Here is a 10,560-nt window from a genome sequence, read left to right on the forward strand (position 1 = left end):
TCCAAAAGACTTTGCTAGTTCTAAGGCCAAAATTCTGATCTTGATTAAAGGAGGAAAAAGGATTAAATTGTGCTATACAAAGCAATTTCTTTCTATGCCTGCCACCTATCAAATTTAGTCACCAAACATTGCATAATCAACTAAATGTAACAGAAGATTTTAAAGTGTGGTTTCAAAAATAAAGTAAGACCTATTTTTAACCAGCTATGGTTGAATCTTCCCCCACTCCTCTTTCATTCTGCAGCATGTTATGATTTTGTAGAATGATCAAACTACATTTTCTCCTGGTTTTTTTTTTTAGTAAGCATCAATAACTATTAACATAGGATTTGGGTTTTGATGAAAACGACTAGAATTTTAAATAATATTGGCACTTTCAAAAGCTCAGTTTATGCAAATATTTCAAATGGACTTACAACCCTTTGAAATCCACCTTTAGTGCAATCATTAGAAGAGAAAGGAAAACATTCCTCAGTGAAAATTGGAAACTAATTAGTTTAAGTAAGCCCCAATTGAAAGTGGAGCCAAACTGATTTTACCTAAAATTGAGCTCCCTATTGAAGCATATAGTGCTGTATTCAGACTTTAACACAGGAAAGCCAAAATGGTAGAAAAGAGGCAATAACCCAACTGAATTCTACAAATTCGACCAACATTCACCTCCAAACAACTTAAAAATACTATATCAAGTAGAATTCCAGAAAGACATAGCCAATAAAAGATTAGAGTAAGACATTTTTCTAGCCAAAGATAATTTTGGATATCAGTAAAAAAGGTCTATAATACTGGGGTGAGGGCTGGCCTGGAACATACAAGGCAGTAATGCCATCAGTAAATTTGGAGGGAGCCACAGTGGTGGCAGCAGTAACATCTGGAGCTCTCAGCCCATATATGGTAAGGAGTGGAAAACAGATCAAAAAGAGATTAGAGAGGTGTAGGACCAGATGCTATTTGGCAACTTATTTACCCATGTACAGTTCTGGGTTACATTTCCAGGGCAGAGAAAAATGTTTGTGGTCGGTCAAAAGGGAAGATGGGTCCTGCTCACAGTGCCAAGGAAAAAGAGAATGCTAGTTCTTGTGGCTATAGTGGAGCAAGGGCACTTTCTTGATAAATACCAGAGCACAGATCAAGAGAGCTATGACCATATCTCTGCCCAGATTACACACCCTTGGAAATATTGAAAACATTAAAAATGCCAGAACTGAGTCATAAAAGAGTAGTACAGAAAAAGCCTAAAGATTGGGGAAAGGTCTCTAGGTGAACAGAGCCTAACTTTAAAATAAAGTTCAAATTTTAAAAATAGGCTAGAAATATGAATAAACAAGAAAAAAGAATCTGATCATAAAAATCTACTGTAGTAGTAGGGAATATAAAGACACAAACTCAAAAGATAATAATGTGTGAAACACAAGCAAAGACTCAAAGGAAAAAATACAAATTGAATGCAACCTCAAAAAGAATTCTTGGAAGAGGTAAAGAAAGACATAATAGTGATAGAAGAAAAATTGAGAAACGAAACAAGAGTGATGCAAGAAAATTATGAAAAGAGAATTAACAACTTGATAAAAGAGGCACAAAAATACTCAAGAAAATAACATGTTAGAAATAGAATTGGCTAAATGGTAAAAGAGATACAATAATTTATAGAAGAAAAGAGCCCTTTAGAAAGCAGACTTAGCAGGGCAACTAAATGTCTCAGTAGATAGAGTGTAAAGCCTGGAGATGAGAGGTGGTCCTCTGTTCAAATGTGGTTTCAGATACTTCCTAGTGTGTGACCTTAGACAAGTCACTTAGCTCCAGTTGCTTAGCACTGCTCTTCTGCTTTGGAATGGATACTTAGTACCAATTCTAAGAAAGAATGAAAAAGTTTAAAAAAAATTAGAATTGGCCAAAAGGAAAAAGAGGTACAAAAGCTCACTGAAAGAAATCATTTCTTAAAATTAGAATTAAAAATTAGAATCCCCAGATTACTTCCTGAAAGAGATACCAAAATGAAATCTGTCAGGACTATTATAGCCAAATTCTAGAGTTCCAAGGTCAAGGAGAAAAAAACATGGCAAGCATCCAGAAATGAACCTTTAAAATATTGTGGAATCACAGTTAGGATCACATAAAATTTAGCAGATTCCACCCAAAATATTTGAGAACTTTGGAAAGATATTCAAAAGGCAAAGTAGCTAGAATTACAACCAAGGATAATCTATTGAGCAAAAATGGAGTATTATCTTTCAGGGTAAAAGTGGATATTAAATAAAATAGAGAATTTGAAATTATTCATAATGAAAAGATCAAAAGTGAATAGAAACTTTGGCATTAAAACACAAAGCTCAAGAAAAGTATAAAAAGGCAAACATAATAGAAATCATATGACTCCAAAATGGGAAAAAATAGGATGAAGATAGCTCAAGTAACTTGTCAAAAGAAAAATGGTGAATAAATGTTAGAATTTGAACTGAGTCTAAACTCTAAATCCATTGTTCTAGACACACACTATACCTCTTCCCTTGGACAAAGTATCTATTATATGCAAGTGTAAGGATGGGACCTGTGCAAGGGAGATGGGACAAAAGGAGCCAGAGAAGGAGTGGCTGACAATTGGTGACAGTTGGTGATGGTTAAGGCCAGAGAGGATTCTGGGAAATTCTCTGGAAGAGGAAGGAGGGGAAGGAAGTTCTTCTGGTGGAGGACTGAGGAGGGAGGAGAACAACCCAGCTCCGATCCAGTTTTGAGGGCTTCCTGAGGATCTTTCTTTGGACATTGAAACTCTGATTCCCTGGTCAAAGGCATCCCAATAGCTCATCACCTAGCAAGATTTTAACCATAGAGTAAGCTAAGTTTTTGGACTCCATTTTGGGGGCAATCTCTTAAGTCTCCTCCCCCCATTACCAAACCTTGCTGAGAAACCCTTTTTGGTCTAACTTATAATTATAGAAAGGATAGAAAGAGAAAGAGAAGGAGAAGAGGTGAGGGAAGAATCTTGGGAGTGGGAACCCCAAAGGTTCCCACCTGAGTGATGGACCCCATAGAAATAGAGAAGAGGGCACCCCAGATCCCTCTGCCCTTCACCCCTTTCCCCAATCCCTAAATTGTGACATTCCAGAGTGTCTGAGAGACATCGGGGGGAGGGGAATCACAGCTTGGTCTAGCTGCCTCCATCTTGGAGCCAGACCATCCGCTGTGAAGTTGACTGACATTGGGGGAGGCTTGCATGAACCCCACCCTCATTCAGAATCTGATTGGGGTACCTCATACATCATCTTACAGGGAACCCTTGCCCCCAACTCCTGTGGGGTGGCACGACCATCCCAATCACCCAGTTTCAGGGTGACACCCCCTTAAAGTCACAGAGTGTATATATGGCAGGAGGGGAGAGGTAGAAGAGCATCTCACCTCATAGATTCTCTGTCTCTCCCCTCCATCCCCAACATTGGTTATTACTGGCTCTCATTTATTATTAAACAAGGCACTGTGCTAGGTGATAGAGAGACCAAGACAAAATGAAGGAATGTAGATATTACTGGAGGGGGATGAAATGCAGAGAATGATTATTAGTAATGCATGATAGATATATTGTGTTTATTGAAAGATGGGAAGAATATTAATGACAAGGACAAAAAAAGCCCTTCCATGCTTCCTCTTTATTAATTACCAAGATGATTGATACTTTCCCCTATTTATTAAGATATGTTTTAAACTCTCAAATAGGGCCTCAATGTATTCGGAAGGTGAATTTAAGCTTTTGACAAGCATTCCTGTATGATATGCATTCCTTAAATCAAATTATGTTCACCCCTTCCTTAATTCTTACCATTTCCCCTAAAACCAATTAATGCCCCACACTCAGAACCCTAAGCCACCACAGGAGTGAGGCAAAGATCCCATCATCTAAGAAAGCACTAACTTTAAAAAATTAAAGGACTGTACTCCATACACATAAGTTCTCAATCCACATTTGCTGAATTGACCAAAATATAATTTATAAATTAAATCTGAGAGCATCAAAAATAAGTGAGGATATGTGAATTTTCAGCTTAGTAGATATCAGCAAATACTTATTGAATGCCAGAAATGTTTTTGGTGATAGGAATACAAAGACAAAGATGAAACAATCCCAGTCTTCAAGGAGCTTATATTCTAATAGTAAGAAAGGGATACTCTTGAAGGAATAAAATTTAAAGTAGCAACCCTTCTATTTTCTCATCCTGAGAAAAGATGATTTTAATAATTCCTGCAAAATTAGAGCTTACAATGAAATAAAAACACCATGTAGATATATTTGGAGGGCATGAGGAAGATATATTCAGAAATGTATATTATATGAAAACAATATTTTCAAAAAGGAAATAAAATCTTTATAACCTACTTCACAGAGTTACCTCAAAGTAAGGATATTATCTCTATAAATATAAGCTTTATAATGATGTGTTTAAAATTGTCTATTTAAAAAAATCTTAAAAAGAGTGAGCTGTCCTTAAGGTGTTAGGCTCTTCCACACATGGCCCTGCCAATTCTCATATAGAGGGTGTCACTGAAAAGTGTTTTTTTTTCCAGAAAGCAGATTTGTTTGTGCAAATGATGAGTGGGAATTCTCTCCTGAGCACCTGTGAATTGTTTATGCTAATTGGGTTATGGCTGATGATTGTTGTGTGGGTGAAATTTTAATCCACTATTTCTTGGATGCCTTATGAGAGAGTAGGTGTTTATTAATTGATTGGAAGTATTTCATTGTATTTCTCTTCTCTCATTTTTTGTTTTCTACTTATGAATCCTGAATCATTGGAAATAGAAAAACAGATGCTTGCTGGGGCCAAAGAACTAGAGTTCCATAAAAGGTTTTGTTTGGGTAAATTGTTAGGCACTGGAGCTTTAGCCCAACAATAATGTGCATGGCACAAAGCATTCTGTTGGCACAGCAGGGAGCCCTGGCATTACCCTGTATATTATTAACTGATTGGCTAGTCTTGTCATTATTTGTCATCATCTCCCTCCTCTTTTCTCCATCATATTGAACACTCCATTTTATTAAAGATGGAATTACAAAAACTGGGTGTGAGAGATTAGAAATCTAAAACATTAAGTAGAAGGATAGGATGGTAGGTTAGTTAGTGAATTTGCCCTATATAAATCAAAGGTAGAATTATATTTCCCAGATAAATTTGCAGAGAGATAAATATATTTTGCAGTGAGAGAAGAGTGGGTCAATGATTTGTTGGGAACCATGCAAATAGTGATGAAAATTTAATTTCAAAAATGATCTGACACACCTCACCAAAGTAACCTGCTGGGAAACAATAAGCACAAACAAATTAAATGGACAATAGAACAACAAAGAAAGAGAAATTAGCACCCCACCAAAACAACAACAACAATGCACCTAGATATTCTTTTTTTAATGTTATTTTTTTAACCCTTAACTTCTGTGTATTGGCTCTTAGGTGGAAGAGTGGTAAGGGTGGGCAATGGGGGTCAAGTGACTTGCCCAGGGTCACACAACTAGGAAGTGTCTGAGGCCAGATTTGAACCTAGGACCTCCCATCTCTAGGCCTGACTCTCAATCCACTGACCTACCCAGCTGCCCCCTACCTAGATATTCTAATGACCTATAATAAAAATTATTTTCATATGTACTCCCTCAATCCAGAGTAAGGCATCCAAAATATACTTGTGATTCATTCTATCTCTTGAACCTCAGAAGTACTTGCTGCCCCTGATTTCCCTTCATCTGAAAGGAGGATGGAATAGTTCTCTTGGACCCTCCTTAAAGGAAGGTGCCCAGGTCAATCATCTCATTTCCCATCTGAATGAATTTCTCTGGATGTCTACATAACTACCCTACCCACCTCATACCGTCTCTTCTTCCCCATCCCTCTAATTTTCCAGCTTCTTTTATGTTTTATTTTGTCTCCCCTATAAGAATTTAAGCTTTTTGAAATCAAGAACTGTTTTTCTTTTTGCTTGTATTTATTTCACCATTGCTTAGCTGAGTACCTGGTACATAGTTAGCACTGAATTAAAGCTCATAGGCTGTCTGTTGCTGTTAACTTACCCACATGCTACTGTCACCTAACATGTAGAGGGTCTCATTACTTCTCTTAATGTTTCACATATATTGATGAAGCACTCAGACTATCCTTCAGTTGGACTCAACCACTGATTTTCCTGTTCATATATCTAATTGATTATACCTTTTAGGATACTTCAGTCTTCTAATTCTTATTTAGTTGTGCTCAAGTCAACTCATGCTTCCCATTAACACTAATTCCATATAGTAACTATCTTATTTCCATACATATCCATCATATATTGTAGCTCTAATGTATACACACACATGTGTTTTATATATATATATATATATATATATATGTGTGTGTGTGTGTGTGTGTGTGTGTGTGTGTGTGTGTGTGTGTGTGTATGAAAGAGGAAGAGAGAGAGTGAGAGAGAGAATTTGTCTTGGAGTCAGAAAGATAAGTTCAAATACAGCTTCCAACAATACATGTTAACTTTATGACCCTGGACAAGTCACTTGATCTATATCTCAATTTCTTCATCTGTAAAAGAAGAATAATAGCACCTACCTCCCATGATTGTTATGAGGATGAGATAATATTTTTAAAGTGTTTTATAAATCTTAAAGAACTATATAATAAGTAGTGGTTGGATTTGGAATTTGAATCAGGCAAAAAATCCTAGAAATAATTATGTCTCTGATCCTAGGATATGTGAGTTTAGGCAAGTCCTAATGCCCTCAAATCTCAGTTTCCTCATCTGTAAAAAGGGAGTTATTAATTATACCTCTAGCACTCTCCTCATTGGATTATCATGGGGCAAAACTAAGATAATATAGAGAGACTTCTTGACAAATCTCAAAGTGCCATATGCATGCCATCTATTATGATGTCTAGATCTGGTAAACAAAACCATGATCACTGATGGGTAGCACATCTTATCACCATCACTTCTCTTAAGGGCAATTCCTACGCATTTCTTCAGAGACTCACTCAACCTTCCTGGGGGCCATCAAACTTCTAAAAAGATTTAACATTCCCCACTGCCAGATTGAATTGGAAAAGGGGATCATTAAAAAGCGACTGCTGATCTCATGTGGCCCTCCAGCAACAGCATTTCTCTATTTCCTGCTGCTGCTAAGCACAGTAGAGCTCTCTCATTTAACTGGACTGAACTAGATGGAACAATGTACAGACAGAGGATGCACCTCTAAGGGTTTTTTCCCTTTATACTACTCTTACCCAGCCCCAGGGAAGACAGATACACAGATGAAGATGATGGTAGTACAGAGAGAAGACCTAATCCCAACACTACTCCCTCATCATCACATCCATGAAATCATTTCTATTTTAATAGAATTTATTTGACTGAGAATAGAGGCTGAGAGGGATGATGCTATACAATACAAAGAGAGAAAAATTAGATAATTAACAGTATAACAGAAAGATCAGAAAAACAAACACTCTAGGGACTAATCAGATTAACTTGAGAATTTGGAAATCCTTTTTCCCAATGCTATCCACAATTAAGGAGAGCCATTGAAAGGTTTGGAAGGGGACTCCAAAATTTAGGTAGGTTCAAGAGATATTGGGAGGAATGGAAGTCAAAGACAAAATAGGACTAAGAATTGGAAGGACTCTTCCTTTGCTCCATTGTGACAATGGTGTTCTATTTAGGATGAGAATCTCATAGATATAGCCTGGAAGAGACTTTCTTTACATACAATTTAGTTCAATACTCTCATTTGTCAAATGAGAAATCTGAGGTCCTCAAAGAAGAAAGGAATCACTCAAGGTCATACAATGGCTGAGACAGAATTCAAATCTTGACCTTCTTGGCCCTGTGAAAATACTGTGATCAAAATGATGGGTAACCATCTAATGAAATATTTCTTTGAGCTTTGCTAGGCTAGTCCTTAGGTACTGGAAATGCAATTTGTCTCTGTTCTCATACTTAAAAACTTTCCAGGTCATAGAATCATAGATTTGGAGAAAGGAAAAGACTTGAAAGGCCGTCAAATCCAATTCCCTTATTTTGTGAGTGGGGAAACTAGAAGTTAGATAGTCTCCTACATCTCTTGGTTCAGAGAGATTACATAGCTATAAAATGATTCTAGCCTGGGATTTAGGAGAGGGACATTACTTTTAATCCCATCTTTAAGTTATAGATGATAATGCCCTACTCCCTCTTCCAAAGTCTGCCTTTTAGACATCTAAACATTTTGTCAGAGCAATGCCAGTGTTCCCTGAAAGATAAAGATTATGAAATATGGTTTTGGAGTTTTGATAAAAATGCCCTAATTTCTTCTGAGGTAGACATAATTACTATGCTCTATTTGGTGACAATCATATTCTTTTCATTTGGCATGTCAGCAGGCAGATTCCTAGAGCACAGGATCATTGATCTGCACATAAAATGGATCTTGGAAACTGTCTAGACCAATCCCTTCATCTTATAACTGAGGAAAGTCAGTTTTAGAAAGGTTCGAAAAATTACTCAAGGCCACATAGATTATGTATGAGAAGCAAAATTTGAATCCAGGTCCTCTGACTCCTGAGCCAGTGTTCCTTCCCTGTATATTTCTAATTGCCCTTTTAACGAGAGAGTTATATTCTTTATTCCTTACTTGGAATGCATTATTAATTCACTAAAGGAGTAATAACTTATCCAAGAACAATAAAGGCAGGAATATGAACTCAATCTTTTGGTTCTCAGTAACTCCTATCCAGCCAAGAATTTTTATTCCCTAGGTCTATGCAATGTAACTGGCTTGTTTCTTTCTAGATTTAGTTGGCACTTATTACTAAAACCTTCTCATTTAGTCTGAACAAGGAGCCCATGAATAATAATATCAACAGTAGTTGTTTTTTTTGGAGGGGTCTTCCATTTGGGATCTTACCAGGAAAAGGTTATTTTCTCAGAGATTGTACAAGTCAGAGCTTTCTGCTTCTCCTATCATCTTAGTGATTCTTTGGGAATTAATGGAATAGGAGTTAACAGTCTTTAATTAAATAACTATATTTGGACTTCTGAAACCCTTCAAAGTGGTAGAGCTTTGACTATACCATTAGCACCAGTGATCCTGGGCAAAAGTATCAGGATTTTCCTGCCTTTCCCCCTTATTTTTACCTTGAGCTCCTTGACTGTAGAACAGTCTGTGAGCAGATTCAACATCCAGAAAATAATCCATCTTTGGGTAATCCATCCTTGATGTTACAAATGTGCTTATCCTTTACTTTCAAGGGTGAAAATTCAGCTCAGTTCCTAGAGAAGGAAAAACATTAAGTTTAGGAAATAAAGCATATTTTAAAAAAGGAAGATAAAAGCAACAATCACCACTGTCGAGAATAAGCATGCAATGTTTAGATATCCTGTATTTTCTCAACAAATCCTTTTTTCCAAAGCATGTACTATAAACTAATTTTCTTTTCCTATTTGGATTTTAAAGAATGAACCAACAACCATATGAATATGTTACAATCTGGTAACAACAACAATGACAATGATTGAGCCAAAGAAAGAAAGACAACCTACCAGTTCTTCCTTGCCATATAGAGTGCTTGGAGAAGGACTAGAAATTCATCAACTATTGAGTTTTTTAAAGGACCATTTGATAATCAGCATCATTAAAAGAATGCCAGCTGTTCTTATCACTGAATGTCAACTGAGACAAGCAGGCAGTGTGAGCATTCCCCTGGAGCAGCTAATGTGCCTTACTTGTGAGTAAGAGACTTCTTTTAAAGACAACATTGCCTTTATGACACATAGTGTGACATATTCCTTAGAGGAGTGCTGGGAATGTCTTCCCTTCCTGACATTCCCTCCAACATCTGAGGTTAGTCACGGAACTGAGCCAAACAGCATTTTGCCTTTAAAGAACTATTTGGGATTTGCTCATCAGAAACCATTAGCTTCCTATTTTAGCAGCCACACTTAAGCTACCTGTTATTGAAAGCTAGCCTGTCACCAGTTTATAAACTTCATTAAGAAACAATCACCCATTGGCTTTCCCTTTTAAGCAGGCTTAGATGTTTCTTTGCTGTTTTGCATGAATAAAGAATCCTAATTTCAACAGTATCTTTTTCAAAGGAATTAATAGGGCACAGTCATTAAGACCACACTTAGAAACACTATCCAATTGGTTTTTCTCCCCCAGGAACAGGGAAAATTTTAATGTAGGAAACTGATTCTAATGAGAGAGAACTTTGAAAATCCCCCCCTGAACTGCAACTTTTGCTTTATTACCTACCCCAATGTAGCTTCTCTGTTTTGTCCAAGACCAAGAACTAGCTCCAGGCCAACCAGCAGAGATAGCTAAAGTAGTTCCAAGCCAGGACTTCTTTGATGACACTACATATCCCCATTGTAAGTAAAAAAATGTTGATTGTATGATTAGAACTATTCAGAATAATGCATGTCATGTTTCCAACTGGACTTCCCTTATCAGAAAAAAATGACCAGTCAATGTTACCTTAGCAACAGAAAGTGATGCTAACATCTGCCTCTTCACAGCTGATGTTACCAGGAGAAATCATCTTTTTTACTGTTTAA

The 10,560-nt window shown here is 36.9% G+C and overlaps 1 protein-coding gene across 1 annotated transcript in view; it reads right to left on the bottom strand.

Moving 5' to 3' along the window:
- The window catches only part of PHACTR1 (phosphatase and actin regulator 1), a 647,986-nt gene extending 638,772 nt beyond the window's left edge, over positions 1–9,214 (bottom strand). Inside the window, exon 1 of the mRNA XM_044658144.1 lies at positions 9,139–9,214. Within this exon, the coding sequence (XP_044514079.1) occupies positions 9,139–9,214 (76 nt within the window). The remainder of the gene's footprint in view (positions 1–9,138) is intronic.
- Positions 9,215–10,560: the final 1,346 nt, after the last annotated feature.

Source organism: Gracilinanus agilis, chromosome 1, assembly GCF_016433145.1.
Source record: "Gracilinanus agilis isolate LMUSP501 chromosome 1, AgileGrace, whole genome shotgun sequence".
NCBI classification, from domain to species: Eukaryota; Metazoa; Chordata; class Mammalia; order Didelphimorphia; family Didelphidae; genus Gracilinanus; species Gracilinanus agilis.